Here is a 23100-nt window from a genome sequence, read left to right as displayed (position 1 = left end):
GGAGAGCCACAAATCCTGCTAGTGTGCATTCATTAAGGGGAGAGCGACCACCCTGACCCAGTGCATTTTGGGTCTTTAGAAAACACAGTTGGTGCCTCCAACATCCAACATGGGATAGATGAAAATGAACTGTGGTGAGAGTCTGGAACCTAAAGTTCTGTTTTTGGCTTTGCCCCCTACACAGGGGTTCTAGGTATTAGTAAAAGCTCTCCCTCCCCTTCCCACCCCTGACAGAGTGGCAGGATTAGATTAGATGGTCTGAGTTAGCGTTTCCAACCCTTACAGAGGCATGAGCCTTATCTGGGTGAGGCTTCCCTGGTAAAGAATTCAAACGATAGAGAATCTGCCTGTAATGCGGGAGACCTCGGTTCAATCCCTGGGTCTGGAATATCCCCTGGACAAGGCACTGGCTACTCCGGACACCCCCTCAGCTTCCAGAGGGAGCATCCGTTGAATACTAGCTGTATGCCAAGGCCTTGTGCCAAATTGGGAGAATAACATGAAGGAAGGTCACAGCTAGTACAGTTTTGTTTTGCGAATTGTGTGCCCTTGAGGAACCCTCCTAGTCTGATGCTTTGGTGACCCGGGGTAAATTTCTTCTCTGTTCCTGGAATGTGCCAGAATCCAGCCCAGCTCAGGGAGGGAGAATTGTCAGACTTGGTTTTGGATCTTGCTCTGGCTCTGCACGCTTCTGGCCAAGGATGTGTGTGCCAGAGCCTGTGGGGAGGGGCGCACACAGAAAGATAGTTGAACTGAGAGATCTTCACCCCCAAAGAACAATGGTTCAGGAGGTGAGAGTACGTGTGTTCTCTCCAGCTCAATGGGCCAAGCCGATGGCTTTTCCAGGAGGATGCAGGGTCATTGGGGACCCCCCTCCCAGTCCGTTCTCACCAGGCGATCCCTATCTTTGTCCCACCTTTGTCCAGCCCGGATGAGAGAGTCTTGGGTATGCAGCCCAATTCCCAATTAAAGTCATTCACTCGTTTCAGGAAGATAATTTATTTGGGCTGAATTGTTAAGGCAGATTGCTTTCACAGTATCCAAGCAGAGTGCTTTCTCACAGGAAATGTCAGACCAGGCAGTTCTAGTCAGGTTTTCCACATCCGTAAGAGAAAAGAGAGGGGAAAAAAAAAAAAGATTCCTTTCATATGTTGAAGGTCAACAGTTGGAGAACTGACAACTGCCGGGTATAAAACTGAGATGTGTACACATGATGACTTCTTGATAACCCAGCCCTTGATGAGACCTCCTGTTCTTTGATGGCTTAATTTTAAAAACGCCTGTGGATGTGGCGGCCCAGGAAGGTGGAGCTCTTCCCGAGGCTGGGACGTGGATCCCCCGGGCTGAGCACCCGGAAGGTGGAGACACTGGCGGAGCCCTCTTTCTTACTCCAGAGCACGGTTTCCTCATCTGTAAGCACAAAGGTTATGCCAGGTGACTATCCAAATGCCTTCCAAGTCTAACTCACCGTGATTCTGCACCTTGGGCCTTCTTCTGGGGGAACTTGGCTGAGCCTCTCTGGGAAGCCAGAGAGAAACGGAGAACAGGAAAATCGAAAGAAGAAATCTTTTCTTCTCCATAGAAGAAATTTTTTTTAAAGTTCTTTTTTTATATTAGCTTGCCCTCAGGGATCCCTCTCACTTAAGGCTAACCCCTTCTGAAGTTCAGTCTTTAATAAAAGCCTTTAAGGCCAGGGCTGTGCAGAGTCACTGTTGGGAGGACCGGAATACCGGAGTGGGTAGCCTTTCCCTTCTCCAGGGGATCTTCCCAGCCCAGGGATCAAAACCAGGTCTCCTGCATTGCAGGCGGATTCTTAACAAGAGGTGGTGGTTACACAGATTTGTGAATGCGTTATATGCCACTGGATTGTTCTCTTTAAAATGGCTATTTTTTTTTTTAAAGAAGAAAACAAAGAAAGTAAAAGTATGGCAAAAGCAAAGTGTAAAATATAAAAGGACAAATAACTTCAAGTATATCAATAATTATATTAAAGATGAACAAATTAAACTCGCCAGTTAAAAGACAAAGACACTCAAATCAATTTTTAAAATTAGCACCATGGTATTTCATACAATACATGTGGAGAGAAGGAGAACAACTAAGCACAGGGAAACGGGGAAATAATATATCACTTGCATGCCAACCATGTAAAAGCTAATGTAGCTAAACGCTATTGGATAAAAATCAAAATAGGATAAAAAACATTATGAGTGATAAACCTACTTGTTACAGAATAACAAAAGGAGGAATTCGACATGAAAATTTAGCCCAACATGAACCTCTGTGAAATGGTTAATAATTGTCCTGCCTCAAACATTTGTGGTGAGAACTCAAGTTAATACATCAAGTGCTGAGAATAGTATCTGGCGAAGTAATTGCTATGTGTTAGCTGCAGTCCACTAAGAGTCAGACATGACTGAATGACTTCACTTTCACTTTTCACTTTCATGCACTGGGGAAGGAAATGGCAGCCCACTCCAGTGTTCTTGCCTGGAGAATCCCAGGGACGGGGGAGCCTGGTGGGCTTCCATCTATGGGGTCGCACAGAGTCAGACACGACTGAAGCGACTTAGCAGCAGCAGCAGCAGCAGCTGAGATGACTTAAAAGTTTTCAGTTTAATTAGTATCTCCACTCCCTCAAAAAAATGCAAGGATTTTAGAAAGCTATAATTTGGATCATTTCCCCCTCCCAGTTTCCCTGTTTCTTACTGTCTAGTATTATCCCTTTGTTTTCAAAAACTTTCTCTAGATTAGTTGTTGTTGCCAGCTCTCATTTAGGTTTATCCAAATGTTCACAGATTTCTGTTCTGCCATTGCTTGCATCCTGCTCTTTCCCTCTGGGTTCAATTTTCTTCTTCTGCAGTTAGTCTCTTAGTGGTTCATTCAGTGAAGGTCTGTGATGGTTCACATTTTTAGTCTTTGTCTGAAAATGTTTTCATTTTGTCCTTACCTTTAATATTTTTAATACTAAAGATATTTTTTTGTTAAAGTAACTGCTGTGTCTAGATAATCTACCTTTCTCTAAGGTTTTTCTCATTGTCTTTAGTGTTCTGGTCGTTTCAAGATGACGTGTCTAGGTGTGCATTTTCTTACACGTGTACTGTTTGAAATTTATTATGTTTCTCTGAGGATTCATGTCTGGTATATTCTTAGCAATTATCTTTTTAATAATTTCCCCTCTCATATTCTCTTTGTCCTTTCTTTCTGGAACTCCTTTTATTTTTTTTAGCTAATTTGTTTTTTGGCTGCACCACGCAGCAAGTGGGATCTTAGGTCCCCAACCAGGGACTGAACTTGTGCCCCTGCAGTGGAGGTATAGAGTCTTAACCACTGTACCACCAGGGAAGTCCTTGGATCTGCTTTTAGATGTATATTAGGCTTAAATTTTTTCCCTGCATGTCTCTTATTTGTTCTTTCATATATTTGATCTCTGAGCTGCATTCTGAATAAATGTCATCTCATTGTTCCTAGTGAATTTATTATCTCTTCACTGTATTTAATCTCCTTTATTAAGTTTTCCAACAGTTTTCCCCCAACTTTAAAAATGTTCTAACCCATAAAAAAGTTGAAAGAATAGTACATGCAACCTACCTTCTGTAATTCTAAGATTTTTTTGGATTTGTTTTCTCTCTCCTCTACTTCCGTCGTCCACAAATACTTTTTATGGTTGATTTGAAACTAAAATTCAGATATTAAGGCTCAGTTTGCACCTCCTAAGGACAAGAATATAACCATAGCACCAGTATCACAACCAAGAAATTTCAGTAACATCCACTAATGTAAAGCCCATGATCAAATTTCTCTCAAATGGCTTCAAAATGTTCTTTGGGCTTTAGTTTTTCAACCCAGGATCCATTTAAGGTTCACTTGTATTTGGTTCCACTGTATAATCATAAGGGATTTGATTTAGGTCATACCTGAATGGTCTAGTGGTTTTCCCTACTTTCTTCAATTTAAGTCTGAATTTGGCAATAAGGAGTTCATGGTCTGAGCCACAGTCAGCTCCTGGTCTTGTTTTTGCTGACTGTATAGAGCTTCTCCATCTTTGGCTGCAAAGAATATAATCAATCTGCTTTCGGTGTTGACCATCTGGTGATGTCCAAGTCTTCTCTTGTGTTGTTGGAAGAGGGTGTTTGTTATGACCAGTGCATTTTCTTGGCAAAACTCTATTAGTCTTTGCCCTGCTTCATTCCATATTGAGGCCTGGCGTGCTGCGATTCATGGGGTCACAAAGAGTCAGACACGACTGAGCGACTGATCTGATCTGATCTGTATTTGGTTACCATGTCTCTCTGATCTCTTTCAGTCTCAAATAATTTCGCTCTCGTCTCATAGAATGACCACATTCTAGACATGTCTGTTTCATTATTGGGTTTATGTTAGACAGTTTTGGTTAAGGACAATACTTACGTGATGCTGTGTACCTCCCATTGCTTCATGTCAGGAGCACGTGATGTAAGTATTTTTGGTGATGCGATGCTAAGTTGTGTCAGCCCTCTAGGGTTTCTGCCAATCTCTCTGTTACCATAAAGGCAACCTTCCCCTTTGGAATTAATAAGGACTCTGTAACTTTTAGACCATGTGAATATTCTGTGCCTCAAAAACCTCTTAACCTGTGGTTTGAATATCCATTGATATTAGAAATGTAAAAAATGGCGATTTCCTAATTTTTGTCATTTTATCATTCATTTACTAGGTGGCATGTTTCATAGAGAAGAGCCTTCTGTTACCTGCCCCTGCCCCTCCTTCCTCCTCTATTAGCAGACTCATGGATTTAAAACAAAATATGTGTTTATATGGTATTATCCATCACCATCATTGTATGCCCCAAGTTTTTTCATTTTTCATGACTATATTTGCTTGTCAGAGCAGTGCATCCTTTTCTCATAGTGTCTGTTTCTTTTTGTACAATTTCCATTCCTTTGTAAAATGTTCTCTCTAATTACAGCCTCTAATCCCTATTCTCTCTAATTGCAGCCTCTTTTAGATTGCTGTTCTGTTATCTCAAGTCCTTGAGAGTCCTACTTGTTGTGTCCGTTGACTTTCACTTATGGTGGATCATCTCATATATTTAACAGGGTTTTTGTTTGTTTGTTTGTTTTAAGCATATTTTTAGTTGGGACTTAAAAAAAAAAATCTCTCCGTCCTGGGGAAGCTAGATTGTAGAGCTCCTACTTGCTTTGTAGAAATGTCTCTCCAGATAATTTTACATTGCTTCAGTGAGGTGTGCTGGGAAATTTTATGTAAATTTCTTATATCCTGGATTCTTGTGCAACATGTTGTGTTAGTCGCTTGTCCAACTCTTTGCAATCCCACGTTCTATCCATGGAATTCTCTAGGCAAGAACACTGGAGTGGGTTGCCATTGCCTTCACCAGGGGATCTTCCTGACCCAGGGATTGAACCAAGGTCTCCTGCATTGCAGGCAGATTCTTTACCATCTGAGCTACCAGGGAAGCAACATGAGTGGGATCAATTCACACTGGGTTCAGGGTTTTCATCAAATAGACTATATAGTAAGTGATCAATGTCTTTCCTCTCATGGGACAGCTTTCCTTTGTAATCATAACTAGTTTAGTCAAGTATCCAGTACTAAACACAGGGGAAAGAACAGCTCCTCGTCTGTTTTTATGCCAAGAGCTGGTGAACTATTCTGAGTGTTCGGTGCAAAAGCAGTTGAACATCTTAAAGAATAGCACAAGCCGGGTATATCAGTCCTCTCAGAGCCCGCCCACCTGGTCATGTTCCACAGCTGTGCTCAGGCTTTCTCCAAGGTATAGCTGAGGCATCTGATGCCCGCAGAGGTGGGTGTCTTGCCTAGGCGCACTCAGAGTTGGGGGATCAAGGGCAAAAACTCTGGTCTCTGAGTGGCTCTTTCTACCCACCCAAGACCCAGTTATCCAGGGACTGAGTCCTGGCTCTGTGTAACCCTGAATACCTGCAGGGCCCTAGCCTTTGCCCCTCCTAGGGGTGGGGTGTAGAGCCCACAGAGGGTCTTGGCTGGAAAACGGAGGCCTTGGTCCCAGCAGGCAAGTGGGTGTTTCCAGCCTGGCTCCCCTAGATTTATTAGATGCACACTTTGACACATGACTCTAGGTTATCTGTACAATCGCATTTTGAAAAAGTGTTTTGAATCCTTGATTTATCTTTTTGTCGTTGTTGCTCATAATAGTTTTCACTCAAAGGCAAGAACATGCTTTTAAACTGACCTTTTCAACTGTGTAATGCTTGGGCCACAAAGGGACACATGAAAGGAACAATAGCACATTCCCTAAGTGTGAGCATGACTGAAGTCTCCTCTGGTGAAGAGATTTATGGGAAGCGGCGCACAGCATCTGAGCCGGACTCTCGTGGCTGATGAATAGCCTCAGGGTGGAAGTCTCATGACCGGGAAGAGGCCCAGCTGTACCCTGCACAGCGGGAACATCATCCCTGCCCTCTCCCCGCGGCTCCTGCCAGTCTGCGTGCTCCTGCGGCTTCGCCCTGGGGAGCCAAGGGGACCACTTGGGAGGTGTAGGTTTTGTCTTCTGGTCCACAGGCAGCCATGGAAAGTTCTGGGCAGGGAAAGGAAGCATCAAATACAAGAAAGAGCAGAACAGCATTTGGAGCCAGTGGCCTGGGTTTGAGCCCTGGTCTGGCACCTCTAAGTTGAGTGACCTATGTGAGCCGCCTAGCTTGTGTGAGGGTCATTCTGGTATTTGGCACCCATTTTTGGAGCAGCGACTAGGTGCTGCTCAAAAATGGACACAGGACACAGGACACAGAGGCCATCGAGAGAATCCTGTAGTCCAGTGCTCCTCCTTGGTGTTTCTCTCTCTGTACGTATTAGTTTCCCATGGCTGCTCCAGCAAATCACCCAGTAATTTAGTGGCTTAAAGCAACATGAATTTATTGTCTTGCTGTTCTGGAAGACTGAAGTCTGAAATCAGTTCCACTGTGCTAAAGCCAAGGTGTTGGCAGGGCTAGCTGTTTAACAGCTAGAATCTGTTTCCTTGCCTTTTACCGCTCCTCATGGCCACCCTCATTTCTTGGCTTGTGGCCCCTTCCTCTATCTTGAAAGTGCATCATTTCAACCTCTGTTTCCATTATCATCCTACCTGTTCTCTGCTGTGTCCGATCTCTTTTTCCCTCCCTCTTATAAGGACACTTGTGAGTAGGTTGGCCCCATCTGGATAATCCAGGATGCTTTCTTCCATTTCAAGATCTTTAATCTCTTTGGCAAGTTTTTTTTTGCCATATCAGTTACCATTTTCTGTTTCCAGGGATTAGGATGTGAACATCTTTGGGGGCATTATTATATCATTATTCAGCCTACCATGCCATGTCATATTGTAATTTGTGTCTATTTATTGTACACAGCTGGGTCTCAGTGGGGCAGGGAGACAGACCTACTGGATAACTGCCACACGCTGGCTAGATGACTGAGTGAAGAAACGAATAAACGCACGCTTTGGAGTTGAGAAGAAGGTAGCATTCCAACTGGGCTGAAAAGGACGAGTGTGAGTTTGCCAAAAGATATTTGAATGGGAACGAACAGCTTGTGAAAAGGTGTAGAGGCGTGGGCTGAGAAGTTAGCATGGAGGACATGCAGGTGGAGCGGGAGGGTGCAGAGGGAGGTGGTGCTGGGGTGGTAGGTGGCCAGGTCACGGGCAGCCCCGCGCACACACTAATGGGCTTGGGTTTTGTTTTATGAGGAAACAGTATATGTCGTGTTTGCTGCCATTATCTTTGGCATTGTCAACCATGAATTGGAACTTAGCGTGGGTGCTTGGCATCTAATTCTACAAGGATTAAATCGTGTGCTGCTGCAGCTGCTGACTTATAACACCTCCCCTAAAGGAGTTCAGGAGAAAGGGTGAGGCACTCTGTGCTCTGAGAAACTGGCAGGACAGGTCTTTAGATAGTTAGATATTCTCAGGGTGGAGTTTATGAACCCAATTCTTGTCAGACTTTCTTTATAGAAAGATGCCTTTGACACTTGTGAAGAGGTAGGGCCAGCACCAAGTAGGGCATCACCCTGGGGTCAGGAAACCAGTTAGAGGGCTGTGAGAATGATCTGGGTGACAGACGAAGAGGCAGAGAGCAGAGATCGGTACCAGAGAGATGTTGGCAGTGGGATGTGCCAGAGGCATCTTTACTCCTGATATTTCCGGCTCAAAATGGTTCAGGGTGGCTCTTACAGGCCATCTAGCCCCTGCACCCAAGTCCTTGCTTTTCAGACTGGGACGCAGGCGCAGCAAGGAGAGGGCCCTTTGCCTTAGTATCCAGGTGAAATAGTGACAGAGGGGATAGAAGAAGTGGGACTTCGGTCCTTGTCTCCCCTTGCAGCGTGGGTGGTGGGGGAGAGGTGGGGTCGGCGGAGGTGTCTGAGAAAGCACAGTTCTCCATTGCTGGGGACTGTCGGGGGCCACAGCCTCTCTTTTAACCACCCACCCCCACCTCCTTCTGCTGCCCCTCCATGCCTTAGATCTTCTTTCCAAGTTAACTTGTTCTTTCACCATTCCCAAGAAGGCTTGCAGAACCCTGGTAGCATAGGAATTTTGTGGTTTCGAATTGAGGAAAGTGGGCTTGGCTGAGTGGAGGAGGACACGGAAGGCTTAGGGCTGCCTGGGAGGAAGGGGGAGGCGCTCTGTATTCCAGCACCAGAGACAGGAACCCTGGGGTCCGAAGCGATACATGCGGGGGAATTCAGTACTGTGCGTCCTCCGTGGTCTTCCACTCACGCCCCTTCATACGTCTTCAGGAGGAAGCCAATTCAATAGAACCTACTGTGGCAAGATTACAATTGTTACTTCAATCATATCTTATCCTGCAAGGATGTTGGAGGAAAATACATTTCAATGCTACGTTCAAAAGAGCTGTCATTTTTAACATAGTAAATGGAGTTTTCAAGAGGGTGATGTAATGTTGTTATTTTTTAATACATTTAAAAAAAATGATGTTACTTTAGTTCAGATGAAGCATGCTGAAGGAAAAGAAAATCTAAAGAGAGCTGAAGTACAGGTGGGCTGTTTAAAGAAAGCTCTGTGTGCACATCCGTAAATCTACTAGTCAGAATCACAGAAGGTATTCTGTCCGGTGCATTCTAGAGATTTCTGAGAAACGGCTGCTGATAGCTTCACAAGAAAGCTGGGAGAAAGGAAACCAACAAAAAAATGAGATAAGAAAATCTGTGCAGTGATCGCAGGAACCTGATTCGCGTGTGTGCGTGTGTGCCTGTGCACGTGCAAGCGTTTCCCAGCAGTGCTACAGTGGCATCAGCAAAAGAGCCTGCGTTCAGTTCTTGGCAAGTGTCAAACTACAGGGTCTCTAATCCTGCGCTGGCTGGGGTGTGCTTGTGTGTGTACACAATGGAAAAGCGCCCCAGAAGTGATCTGATCCCATCTGACATGGAACCTGTGGCTCAGCGAGGGAGAGTGCTGGTACACGGCACACACAGAGCGGCAGGGCCGGGTCTGGAGAGGAGCTCCCTCCTGGAGGCCCAGCCAGTGCTCTTCCCATTCTTCTCTGTTGTTTGCATTTCTCTGGTATTCTCCTATGGTACATTGACATTTCCCTTTATTTTTTTTTTCCTCTAGGAAAAATCAGTTGTCAGTGTCCAACAAGCTCGAGGGTGATCTGGATGTGCTGCAGCTTGGTAGGTACCCTGGGGCCTCTGTGCTTGCCCCACAGGGTCCAGCGGTCTTCATTTGGTCTGTCTGGGAGGTAGTGGGTGGTGGGGCTTTCTGCTGGCTGGGACAGGGCTCCTTTTCTCCCACCTGGCCTTGGGAAGGAGGGTCTGGCCCAGAGAGTAGAGCAGGTTTCTCTCTTTTTTGGTTGATGTCCAAATCCATCTTCCACTGCCTGTCTCACCTGGAGAAATATAGAAATCTACACTTCTAGATCTACACTGGGGGAGAGGGGGCAGAGTAGCATTTTCTGCATTTAGGGGTTCTTTTAGGGTTTCTCAGAACCTATAGAAGTCTCTAGAAGACAGTGCTTATCAAAATATTAGTATGTCTCTGCTTGAAGAAGCCCATCCTTTAAAAATTTTTACCCACATATCCTTGGGGCTTCCCTGGTGGCTCAGATGGTAAAGAATCTTCCTGCAATGCAGGAGACCTGGGTTCAATCCCTGGGTTTGGGAGATCCCCTGGAGAAGGGAAAGGCTACCCACTCCAATATTCTGGCCTGGAGAATTCCATGGGCAGAGGAGCCCGGGGAGCCATAGTCCATTGGGTCGCAAAGAGTTGTACACGACTTTGTGACTAACACACACCACCTCAGTTCAGTTCAGTTGCTCAGTCATGTCCGACTCTTTGCGACCCAATGAATTGCAGCATGCCAGGCCTCCCTGTCCATCACCAACTCCCGGAGTTCACCCAAACCCACATCCATCGAGTTGGTGACGCCATCCAGCCATCTCATCCTCCGTCGTCCCCTTTTCCTCCTGCCCCCAGTCCCTCGCAGCATCAGAGTCTTTTCCAATGAGTCAGCTCTTCTCATGAGGTGGCCAAAGTACTGAGTTTCAGCTTTAGCATCAGTCCTTCCAAAGAACACCCAGGACTGATCTCCTTTAGAATGGACTGGTTGGATCTCTTTGCAGTCCAAGGGACTCTCAAGAGTCTTCTCCAACACCACAGTTCAAAAGCATCAGTTCTTCGGCACTCAGCCTTCTTAACAGTCCAACTCTCACATCCATACATGACCTCAGGAAAAACCATAGCCTTGACTAGACGGACCTTTGTTGGCAAAGTAATGTCTCTGCTTTTGAATATGCTATCTAGGTTGGTCATAACTTTCCTTCCAAGGAGTAAGTGTCTTTTAATTGCATGGCTGCAATCACCATCTGCAGTGATTTTGGAGCCCCAAAAAATAAAGTCTGACACTGTTTCCACTGTTTCCCCATCTATTTCCCATGAAGTGATGGGACCAGATGCCATGATCTTAGGTTTCTGAATGTTGAGCTTTAAGCCAACTTTTCCACTCTCCTCTTTCACTTTCATCAAGAGCCTTTTTAGTTCCTCTTCTCTTTCTGCCATAAGGGTGGTGTCATCTGCATATCTGAGGTTATTGATATTTCTCCCGGCAATCTTGATTCCAGCTTGTGCTTCCTCCAGCCCAGCGTTTCTCATGATGTACTCTGCCTATAAGTTAAATAAGCAGGGTGACAATATACAGCCTTGACGTACTCCTTTTCCTATTTGGAACCAGTCTGTTGTTCCATGTCCAGTTCTAACTGTTGTTTCCTGACCTGCATACCGGTTTCTCAAGAGGCAGGTCAGGTGGTCTGGTATTCCCATCTCTTTCAGAATTTTCCACAGTTTATAGTGATCCAGACAGTCAAAGGCTTTGACATAGTCAACGCAGAAATAGATGTTTTTCTGGAACTCTCTTGCTTTTTCGATGATCCAGCGGATGTTGGTAACTTGATCTCTGGTTCCTCTGCCTTTTCTAAAACCAGCTTGAACATCTGGAAGTTCACGGTTCACCACCTCACTGAGGTGTAAAACACAAATCGTGAGGTGCGTCAGCTCATGCCCTTCCACCTGCGTGTGCATCTGTGTACCTCCTCTGTAGGATCTAGCCAGGAACTTGTCCATCCACTCTTTCTCTTTGAAGCCACCTTTTTCCCTCTTTCTGGAATTCTGTATCCCTCCAAGACTAATATGTTTGCAGGCCTTGGCAAAAGCCAGGAATAGAATAAAGGATGACAACCAAGGACCAGACATGAAAGGACGAGGCTTGAGTGCCATTGACCTTTGCTGTTCTCCTGGAAGCCGGCAATGTATTGATACCTTTTGGACCATTTTGGCATGCAAGAGCTGGGAGCTACTCACATCCTTTTCCTCTCCTTTTAAGCACTCCCTTTTACATGAAGGAAGAAAGCAGCTTGCCCTTTAGAAGTGACTGGCGTGAGACAGGCTGTCTGACGGTTTGCTTTGATGAAGTTGAAAGGCAGGGACTGAGCTCCGAGTGATGGAAGCAGGGGTTTGTTTATTCTACTTTGTTTTCTTCAGAGGTGACCATTCCTCACAGGGATGGCCGGTGGGATCATTGGCCCACCCAGGAAGGGGCAGATTTCACTGGGCACACGGCTCTGCAGAGTGAAGCATGGAGCCAGAAAACGCTGGCATCTGAAACCTTTCTGTAAAGCGTTCTAAGGTTTTCTAATGAAAGCCACTCCTGTCTGGATGTAAAGTGAAGCGGTTCCCGGCCCTCAGAACCCAGAGGGCTTCTGCTGGGAGGAAGGCTTTTAGCAATTCTCTCAGAACCCAGCTCTTTGAAGTGTGTGTACTTTTCCAGAGGGAGGCCAGCCTCTCTTTGCTGGTGGCTCAGCTAACGATTTAGAGAAGGACACTGAGATAAAAGATCAGAGGTCCAGAGTCCTCTCATGGAACCCAGTTACCCTGAGAGAGTGGAGGAGAAGTTTGGGGTGGGAGAATCAGAAACAAGGAATGCAGTTTGTTTAGAGGGATAGCATTCCCTTCCTCACCCCAGTTCATCTTTCTTGGGTTCACTTCTGCCCACTTTGGTTAGCTCTTACATGCCCCGGCACAAACAGGACTGTTGAACGTGGACGGAGGTGATGAAAAGTGGTCTTGCTTTCCTGGAGGGTGGGGTTGGGTAGGATGAAGGAAGAGAGGTGTTTTCTGAAAACCACACCAAAGTAAATGACCTTCAGCTCTTCACTGCTTCAGGAGGCGATTTAGCCAAGTCTGTGGTGGGTTCCACAGTGGAGTATCATTTAGACTGGGCTTTGAAGGATGGACAAGATCTTATCAAGTAGAGATGTGAAACAAATGATGTTTGAGGCCGTCTCTGGATGTGGGTGGAGGATGAGTTTTAGGGGTAAGAGCCTGGATTTTGGGAGACTGGTGGGGGGGCTCTTGGAATAGTCTAGAAAAGAGGTGACTGGGCCCCTATCCTATCTGGGGAAATCCTCTGGGTATTTCAAGACCCTGCTCAAATATTTACCATTTATGTGAAGCTTTTCTGACCCTGTAGGCAGGATTACTTGCCTCTTCCTCTCTGCTCTTAGAACCTTTGCCCTAATCTCCATTTTAGCACTGACCTCATGTTGTATGTTTAGGGCTCTGTCTCCGTCTTTAGTTAGTGAGCTCCTTGAAGGCAAGGATGATGTTTTCATCATCTCTGGACCTCTTCTGTCCCACATACCCAGTCGCACATCACGGGTCTTCAGTAAAGTGCTTGATGAGCAAATAGAAAAATAATGACACATTGCTATAAAAGTGGAGAGGGAAAATGTGGGAGGTGGGCAGCGTTATGAGGCATTCTGGGGGCAGGATAACCTGGAGGGTAGAGCAGCATGCTGTGTGGGAGAGGGTTGAGGTTTTGGCCTGGGTCCCTGGTGGAGGGCTGGGGAGATGGATTCTATAATCAAAATAGAAGCCTGGAGGGGTTCAGTGCTGAGATTCCTGAGTCTGGGGCATTGGGGCACTTCCAGCAGAAGACATCTTATAGTCAATGGGAACTACTGAGTGGGGACCTGGAAAAAGAGATAGACAGGCCTCTATTAAGTATTTCCAAGGTTATGTATATGTTTTCTTCCTCCAAAGGGTAAGTTAAATGGTATAGGATATAAAATCCCTGGCTTTTTTTCAACCAGACATTTGCACTGGGCCTTAAAAATAGCAACTGAAAACCATCAGCATTTGCAGCTGGGTTTGTCTGCTTGGCCAACATGTCACGCCAGAGTGCTTTGTTTTCCCCTGCGTGGCGATCCCGCCACATCTGCGCCTGCCTAACTGTCCTGAACCAGTTCTCTGTGCAGGCGCCAACCGCCTCCTGGCAGAGGCCGAGAGAGGCTGCCTTCTCCTGGGGGCTCCACCCAGTCAGCTTCCCATGGGTCCCAGCCTCCATCCTTAGACTTAGTTCATGGGCTTGAGCAGAGCACGTTTCAGCCCCGGTTCCCTTCGGGACATCCCAGATTAAACAGCAGCCTCCAAATAGGCTTAAATCCTGCCCTCTCTGGGCCTCCCAGAAGCAGTCTGGGCTGAGGCATTGCTGAGGCTTGGTGGAATCGCTCAGTTCCTCTCCCGCTCTGTTTCTGGGCCTCAGATGCCTAGGGTTGAATTAATCACACATCTCCATACCTTAATGAACATTCTCAGTTTTGATCTTTGCAAAGCTTCCCATTGTCTGCCCTCTTACTTTTCCTTCCTGATTTCATTTGAGCCCCACCCCACACTCCCATGACCCTCCTCACTATCAACCACTCCACCCTCTTGTATTTAGTGATTTCTTTTCGCTTGTGTGTGTTCTTGCAAAAATGTTTAGAGTTGCGTGCATGTGTTTATACTGGATGTAAATTGTGTTGTGTTATAAATTGCATTTTTTTTCTTACTTTTTCTATCCAGTGGCATGCTTTCAAGACCTGTGTATGTTACTGTGTGAACATCTGGTCTTTATTTCAGGTGTTTTTGTAAGACCATGGTCACAGGGTGGCTTTTCTCTAAGACCCTCACTAAAAAAGTTTCTCATTTAAATTCCAGACTTACTGGAAACTTTTGTTTCAGCCTAAAGGTAGAATCTGTCTCATTTTCAGTGGACTGAGCCTCTAGGAGTGGGCCTCATGCTGTGCCTGGTCCTCCTCCAGGGAAGAAAAGGAGGCTGTAGAGTAAGATGTAAGGCACGTGTCCTGGGGATGTTGACCTTTGAACAGTATCTCAGAAGATGCGCGGCAGGGACCGTGACATTTCTATGGTCCTACGCACACAGGCTTATGGCAGATAATGTTGAGGTCTATACAGTGTGGTGTGCTTTTTAAGTAATCATTTAGTCTTGGGAAAAGGGTGGGAGGAAGTCTCCAGAGGCTCTCTGGAGACCAGCCTGCTGAGCTCTGCCAGCATCACTGCCTTGGGCTGTTTTCATGTGGGTCCCGCATCTGAGGGTTCTGGTAAGTGGTGCCACAGCAGGCGTAATGGCGAGAGGGAGCCTCGCCTGCCAGGAAAGGCACAGGCTGGTGTTGCCAGCACTCACTCTGGGATCTTCTCTGGGCCTCCATCACTCCAGCTGTGAGGTTGTATTTGGAATGTGACTTGGTGTCCCTTTTGGCTGGAGATCCGTGGAGGTCTGATTGGCAGGATGGCAGAGCTGTTGGGAGCTGGCCCGGGTTTATATTCTATCTCTGTAACTTTCCACCTGGGTGACTTTAGGTCAGTGACGTAACTTGTCTCAATCTCAGTTTCCTTATCTGTAAATGGGTGTGATGATAATTACTCTCTTGAGGAGAGAGTGGTGCTTGGATGATAAACATAGGTAGTGAAAACCACAATAGTGATAATCTATTATAACTGTCATTATTCTCTCAGGAAGGGCAGCACTCTCTTTCCTACTTTTGCCCTTTTCATGTTTATCCTCGGGGGGACAGATCTGTGGGTCATGTCCGCCTCTTGGAGGAATCACATCTGGGCCAGGCTTTTCCGGGACTGAGTCAACAGCTTAGGCCTAGGCCTTTGTTTCTGAATGTCCACAAGTAGAGCCTTCTAGTGGACTGAGAGCCATGTCCCAGCTGCCAGTATCCTTGGACCAGCATGGGGTGACAAGGAGCAAGGGCTCTTGGTTTGCCTTCTCCTTTCTGATGGGGGCTTGGGAGCCCCAGAGGGTCCACAGGTGGGTGGATGGTAGAGGACCCCTCCTCTCATCCCAATCCTCTCAGCACTCATCAGTGTCCTGGGTGTTAAATGGCCTCCTAATCTGTTCTCTGTGCATCATAACAAAGAGCTCACATGGCCATGGTTTTCTTTCAGAGGATGTGGAAGATGAATTGGTAAGGGAAGAAATCATCCTGTCTCCAGTCTCATCAGTGCTCAAGCTGCAAGTAGTATCCAAGCCCATCGACCTCTCGGTGGCGAAGGTAGGTGTCAACTGCAGAGTGTGAGGTGATGTGTTTCTTGATTTGAACTGGTGTGAATTGGTGTGGTGTGACTTGAAGGCGTCTTGATTTGAGTTGGTGGGAGGAGATGATCTTCCTCTCTCTGCCTTCATTCATCTCGTTATAATCTCCCAGTCATTGTTGAAATGGAAATTTGCATGTGATGTGGAAATAAACATGAGCGGAGAGTCAGGGAAATGGGGACCTAGTGCTGGCAGCTCCCACTCCCTCTCCGAGAGTAAAGGTGAGGATACAACATCTCTTCACTGAAACATTCCAGGATCCAGCTTTTCTTTTGGCCCAGAGCTGCTTCACCATGTCTGCACCCGCTAACTCCAGAGTTGAGCTGGGAACAGAATAATCATCCTCATTGGCACGACTCTGCTCCTGCACTGGTCCCCTGAGCGTTGCTCAGGCTGGGCAGCGGTGAGGGGAGGACAGGGGAGTGTGGCTAATGTCTCAGTGCCATCTAGGGTCATGCTAGTGGGCTCCTGGAGTCGATTCCAGGAGCTGGTCCCTGGCCTTAGCAGCCTCCTCTGCGGGGATGTCCTGAGGCTCACAGGACTTGGGAAGCCGGTCCCTGGTCTTAGCAGCCTCCTCTGCGGGGATGTCCTGAGAGTCACAGGACTTGGGGAGTTGGTTCCTGGCCTTAGCAGCCCCCTCTGTAGGGATGTCCTGAAAGTCACAGGACTCTGGGTTTCTGGCCTTAGAAGCCTCCTCTGCGGGGATGTCCTGAGGCTCACAGGACTTGGGGAGCCAGTCCCTGGCCTTAGCAGCCTCCTCTGCAGGGATGTCCTGAGAGTCACAGGACTTAGGGAGTCGGTTCCTGGCCTTAGCAGCCCCCTCTGCAGGGATGTCCTGAGAGTCACAGGACTCTGGGAGCAGGTTTCTGGCCTTAGCAGCCTCCTCTGCGGGGATGTCCTGGCCTCCTCTCCATCTCCACTGCCAGAAGGCCTCACCCTTCCCTGTGGCCAGCAGTTCCTGCAAGATGGAATGAGGCTCCTGCTGTCCTCCACTGGCTTTTCAGCCAGGATTCAGGAAGAGAAAATAAAACTCCTGGGGACACAGCTGACCCTCTTCTCTTCCTACTTAGCAAGTATTTGCTGAGCACACAGGTGAAAAGTCAAAGGTTTTTCTAGAGGTTTTGTCCCTCTTCATCCCTCCCCTCTCTTTCCCTTCCTTCTTTTGAGACCACAGGGAGGGGGTCAGGCAAGGGGTCTTAAGTACTCCCACGCCTGGGAGTAAGTGCTCTGGCTGTCCTTAGCCACAGACATAGCCACAGGCTATGATTCTTTGTAGTGGGTACTATCATTTTGGGAGGGGCCCTCAGAGGCCCCTAAAGACCACCCAGTAGTAGCATCTCAAAAAACAGCAGAAAGAACTGAGACCCCCATAGAGAAAGGACAACCCAGGACACACGGCACCCACAGCAAGTGGAACCCAGGTTTCCAGGCTCGTAGCCCTGTGACCTGGCAACTGTACTATGCCTAGATGAGAGCTGTCATCCTGTGGATGAGAGAACAGACATAGGCTTCAGCCAGAAAACTCAAGTTCCTATAGTTTCTAGGCTCCCGGGAAACTCAGTCCAAATACATGGATGACTGTAGTTGGTGCAAGAAGGGGACCCAAGCCCTGATTTAGCCACCCCTCTCTCCTATGTGGTGTCAGCCCACATTTGATGACGTGGGGGAAAGTGCTCGGTCACAGAGTTTTCCCCTGTACTTAACGAAAACAAGGGCTTCCCAAGTGGCACAGCTGGTAAAGGATCTGCCTGCCAATGCAGAAGTTGTAAGAGACGTGGGTTTGATCCCTGGGTTAGGAAGATCCCTTGGAGAAGGAAATGGCAACCCACTCCAGTACTCTTGCCTGGGAAGTCCCATGGACAGAGGAATCTGGCAGGCTACGGTGTGTGGGGTCGATAAAAGTTGGACACCGTTGAGCATGCATGCACGAGAAGAAAGAACTGACCTTAGAGGGGAAAATGAGTCTGTAGGAAAGATATGACCTGGAAAGGGGCTCTGAGCATGTAGTGACAGAATCCACACGTTGGCCCCTCAGATCCTCTGGAGTGTAAAATCACGACAGAGAGAGGAGAGGCAGCCAGCATAGGGAGGGACGTCTGGGGAGAGGCTCCGCTTTGCCGTCCGAGGGCTGGTCAGTGGGGAAGTGTTGGCGCTTTCTGGGGCTCTGGAGGGTGGGGCTTGGTTTGATGGGAGAGCAATGTCAGCCAGAAGTCTGAAGAAGATAGAGCTGCGAAAAAATGGAGGGGCTGCCTTGAGAGATAGTGGGAACCCCTTCACTTGGTGGTTGGGGTGTTCAAGTTTTGGGGGGCACCGGCAGCACTCTCTGGCGATGTTGAGATTCTTACATATAGGAAGGGGTTGTACCGGTGTTGGGTTGGCAAACTTTTTCCATAGAGGGCTAGATCCTGTATTTTTGGCTCTCGATCGCAACCACACAACTCTGCCATTGTAATCTAAAAGTAAACACAGATAATATGTAAACACACGGGTATTGCTGTGTTTCAGTAAAACACTATTTACAAAGGAAGTAGAGGGTTGGATTTGGCCTGTGGGTCATAGTTTGCTAGAGGTTCTCAAACTTGGCTGTGCACTGGACTCATTTGCAACTACAGATCACAGCCTCTGACGCCCAGGTTGCACTTCAGTTGGTCCAGCATGGGGTCTGAGCATCAGGATTGTTCGGAGATCTGTAGGTAGTTATAATGTGCAGTCAAAAATCCCCAAGGTCCCATGTAAGACTAAAATTTTGTGTATCGAGGAACGTCTGAGGAACCTAAAAGGATTTTGGTTTGGATCAGCACAGGCTGGTTGGGTTTACAGATGTTCCAGAGGTAAGACCCTCAGGGTCAATTTTCTCTTTCCTCAAATATGATAAAAATGGGTTTGTAAGACAAAAAGGGAGTAGATGACCCTGCTGGAAAACAGACTACCCTGCTAGATAGAATTCAAGACCAGCTCCTGTGGGAATGCAAACACCCAGCCGTGTGTTGTTGTTTGCTTTTAAAACAACCAATAAAATTCTTTCTTCTTTTGACAGGACATAAAGACCATTCTGTTTGGTTCCAGCTTTTGCTGTTTCAGCGATGAGTGGAAACTTCAGAGTTTTTCCTTTAATGACTCAGTATCCTTAAAATATGGCATTGTGCAGAACAAGGCAGGTTGTTTTTAAGGGCCCCCCCGGGACCCTTCTCTGGGCCCAGCAGGGACATTGTCACCCAGGACAGAAACTTCACTGTGGCTGGCAAAGCAGGCCTGGGGAACATGACCCCTAATATAAGTGATGCGTGATGTGGGAATCCTCACTGCGAGGGAATGGGGTAGGGGCCCCTGTGTCTACTTGGGGTTACCAGAGAGGGTCCTTTAGCTGAGTACCTCGAGTGGTGATTTTACTGGAGAGCTGGAGAAAGGATGCTGAAAACAGGTGGCAGCTTGAACAAAGGGAGGCTTGTGAATACCTAGGAACTGCAGAAGGGGGCAGAAGTATCTGGTGTGAGAACCAGGAGAAGTGAGGAGGAGAGGACACAGGCAGGGAAACGTAAGTAGCTTGTGGCAGGATCTGAATGTGGCTTAAATACATTTCCCAAAAGGTGTATCTTCAGGGCCAGAAGATACTATAAAATCCAGCATCTCATCCAGATTCCATTTCTCAAGCCCCAAGAGCCTCCCCCTGCCCCACACTGCCCCAAGGAAGTGCTTCTGTCCCTACCTTGGGCAAGTTGGCACATTTTCTCGCACCCTGAGTTCAAGAGCACCTGTGGGCCCTGCTCTGACAGTCCTTGTACTTGTTGATAGCTGCAGGGCTGAGCTCCTCAAGGAGCCCCCTCTCTCTGAGGCACACCTACTGGGTGCCGAGGCAGGCTACGGGCCAGGGACAATGTTGCTCACACAAGTGGAGGTGGCCCAAGGGGATCGCGTTTAGCTGAGGTGGTCAGGGAAGCCTTCCTGGAGGAGGAGGGCTTTAGGATGGGTAGATAATTGACACCCTCAGCCTGTGGACATGGAAACGTGTCTCTGGATGACTGGACATCTGTGACGATGGCCTCTGGTGGGTTGTGAAGAGTTGCTTTCCTCCCATCACACACCTCACATTCACACATCACACATACATTCCTCTAGCAATGGGTGCCAGGGTCTTTGCCATCTTCTCCCTGTGACTGAGAGTTGGCACTTCACGGAAGTAGACACCATGACAGAGACCCCTGTTTGAGGGGCCTGGGCTCCCCGTGTTCTATAACCTGTGGGCGGAGGTTGGTTCTGGAGGAACAGAAGGCTGAGCCCTGGGTCAGTTCTCACAGGCACTCAAGCGTGTCCTTCCTTGCAGGGTGGTCCCTGTGGGGTCCTGGCGGCTGTCCAGGGCTGTGTCCTGCAGAAACTCCTGTTTGAAGGAGATAGCAGTGCTGACTGTGCTCGGTAAGTCAGTGCTCATTCCGGCAATATCTTCTTTTCCCAAGGCTTCTCCTCACTGTCCAGAACAAATAAGCAAGGAAACGTGTGTTTGTTCCCTGATATTTCCCGTCTTCTGGAAAGGGAAATGGAGGCTGGCTAGCAGGGCCAGCATGGGCCTGTTTAAATGACCTGCATGTGTTTGTGTCTTGTGAGCGGGCAGGCTATTTAAGTCCTGTTCCACATGAGAATCAGCAGCTGGAACAGCAGTGAAACTCAGGCCACCCTCACTGCACCCCCCCGTCACCCCCCAGCACCCCCCACCCCCCGCCAACCCAGGAATGGAGCAGCAGCTGCCTGAATCCTGTCCACACCCAGGTCACTGACCCCTGCGCTGAGCCCAGGCCTCCCCTCCCTCCCCTTGTTAGCCCATCTCTGCCAGCAGCCATCTCCCCACACATGGTCCAGCCAGCCCCACAGGACATGGCTTCCACCCTCGGCCATTCATTCTCCACCTCACACGCTGAGTTTCTGCACACAGCTCATTCTCACGCTCACTCTCTCAACAGATGTTTCTGGAACATTCTGTGCAGGCACAAGTGATATAGAGAGGAATAGATGCATTCTCTGTTTTCCAGGGTGCTCTGTGAGGTTGAGGGACAGAGAGAAAACCTTGATCCTACCCTGTGGTCGGTGCTCAGTTAGAAGGATTATTGAGGGGCTGGCCAGGGGCAGACCAGCTTGGCCAATTTGAAGAGGCAGCTCTCTTAACCTATAACTGCATTCCCAATTGTTTTGAGTAACCCTCAGAGTTACAGAACTTCTGGCACTTGTTCTTTTTTTTTTTTTTTTTTTCCAGTTGAAATCTAGCATATATACTGGAGAAGGAAGTGGCAACCCATTCCAGTATTCTTGCCTGGGAAATCCCATGGTCAGAGAAGCCTGGCAGGCTATCGTCCATGGGGTCACAAGAATTGGACATGACTTAACAACTAAACCACCACCACAACATACATACAGAAGAGTACACAACTCAAGAAAGTGCACAACTCCTGTATGTTCTGTTTAATGAATTATTGCAAAATCACACACCCATGAACACATCCCCAGATGACGAAAGAAAATATTCCCAGCATCGTGGACGCATCCTACCCAGTAGACACTTCCATTCTCTTCTCCAAAGTTGTAATTAACCAGATTTGAAAATCACAGTTTAGTTCTGCCAGTTCCTGAACGCTAATTAAAGGGACTCGCTCTCGACCTAGGCATTTTGGTAGCTTTTTTTTTTTCAAAGACAACAAGGCCCATACCCCTCATTTATTCATGTTCGGTTTACTGGGAAAGATACTAGTTCTCCAGGTACCCTGTCAAGCTTGGTACAAATGAAACATGTTTTGCCAGCCTAAAGGATGTGGCCTTAGACAGGGTCCAAGTGAAGGTATCTTTTCATGCTTGGAATTTTATAATTTGTCCAATAAGATGATTTGTCTAATTACTTTACGAAGTAATAATCAAGGTGTTTGATTTCAAGCTGAAAGATGCCATCCAGAGGCATAGCGTATCTGTCAGCAGAAGCCCAGTGACATAGCATTTCCACAGCAAGGTTGGACTTTGTCCTGTTCTTCTCCCCTCTGCCTGCTCTGGGGTCCAGTCCAGTGAAGTGGTACCCATGCTGTGGTCGGGAGAGGCCCATGTAGTGCGTGATGGTCCCGGATGATCCCGACTGGCTGGGTGGGACTGGCTGAGTGAGGGGCCTCTGGCTGCCCGCTCTCAAAGGGTACAGGGACCTTCTCCGAGCACATATGCACCCCTTGTCCCCTTTCCCTCCTTGCACAGGAGAGAAACACACAGAGAGGACTTAGTAGGCATTTGGAGGGGGTGCGGGGCCAGCATGGTAACTGTGGACTTGCCCTCATGGGACCTACACCTGAATACAAGAGCCAAGACGAGTGGGAGGTCGCGGGACAGGCCAGGTGCTCAGGGCCCACCTGGGCGTGAAGAGGGTTGGGGGGTGGTGCTTGCTGGAGACGCATGGCACTTTAATCTTACTGAGATCTGGATTGTGAGCAGGACTCCCAATGGGCTTCACACACGTCCTTGCATGAACTTGTTCCTCGCTTGGTTTCTCCTTTCCCAGCAAATCCCTCAGACTCCTCCCCGGCTCCTCACTGTGCAGAAGTTGTGACTCAGGGTGGCCTTCCCCGAGCTCCCCAGATGCTGCCTGCAGGCCCCCTACCACGAGATGCCCTTTTTATCCAAGTCATCACCTGCCCATCGCCTGCACCCCGGAACTCAAGACCCCTGAGAACAGGAGTCTTCTTGGACTTCCTGATCCATAGCTCGTTCCTGGCATCCAGCCCCAGACCTAGTCCACAGAAGAGGCCCTCAGAATTTTTACTGAATGAAGGCATGGACAAATGCATTAATTATCCAGGCTGATTGGGAGGGGAGGGGATGGTATTCCAGTAAAGAGAACAGCATGTGCAGAGGCCCCAGGGCAGGGAGAGGAGCTGAGAGTTGCCTGGGGTGACCAGGGCAGAGTTGCAGAGGGGCAGGGTGAGGCCCCGGGCTGGTGGGTGGGTAAAGGCCGGGCTGCCAGAGGGCCCTCAGGGCCCAGCAGCCTGCTCAGGTCAAACCTTGGCTTTGGCCATTGTGGGAGATGTTTTATAATTCATTTCAGCCCCATCCCCTTCAGAGCTGCTTTTGAACTTGGACTTTGGGCTTCTCAGGGGAAGTTGTGGATCATTTCCCAACAGTTAGGAAGTTGGTTCCCCGAAGGGCTGTGTGTGCGCATGGCAGACTTGGTTTCTCGTCTCCC

General features: G+C 48.0%; 1 protein-coding gene across 4 annotated transcripts in view; it reads left to right on the top strand.

The window, feature by feature from the left end:
- MINDY4 (MINDY lysine 48 deubiquitinase 4) overlaps positions 1-23100 on the top strand; it is a 118517-nt gene that overhangs the window by 45762 nt on the left and 49655 nt on the right. For all 4 annotated transcript variants that reach the window (XM_061414216.1, XM_061414215.1, XM_061414214.1 and 1 more), the window contains 4 exons: positions 9578-9636; positions 15752-15858; positions 18937-19053; positions 20221-20309. In XM_061414216.1, the coding sequence (XP_061270200.1) occupies positions 9578-9636; positions 15752-15858; positions 18937-19053; positions 20221-20309 (372 nt within the window). The remainder of the gene's footprint in view (positions 1-9577; positions 9637-15751; positions 15859-18936; positions 19054-20220; positions 20310-23100) is intronic.

Source organism: Bos javanicus, chromosome 4 (genome assembly GCF_032452875.1).
Source record: "Bos javanicus breed banteng chromosome 4, ARS-OSU_banteng_1.0, whole genome shotgun sequence".
In the NCBI taxonomy this organism is placed as follows: domain Eukaryota; kingdom Metazoa; phylum Chordata; class Mammalia; order Artiodactyla; family Bovidae; genus Bos; species Bos javanicus.
Note: the sequence above shows the minus strand (reverse complement) of the source record. Positions and strands in the feature narration are given on the sequence as shown.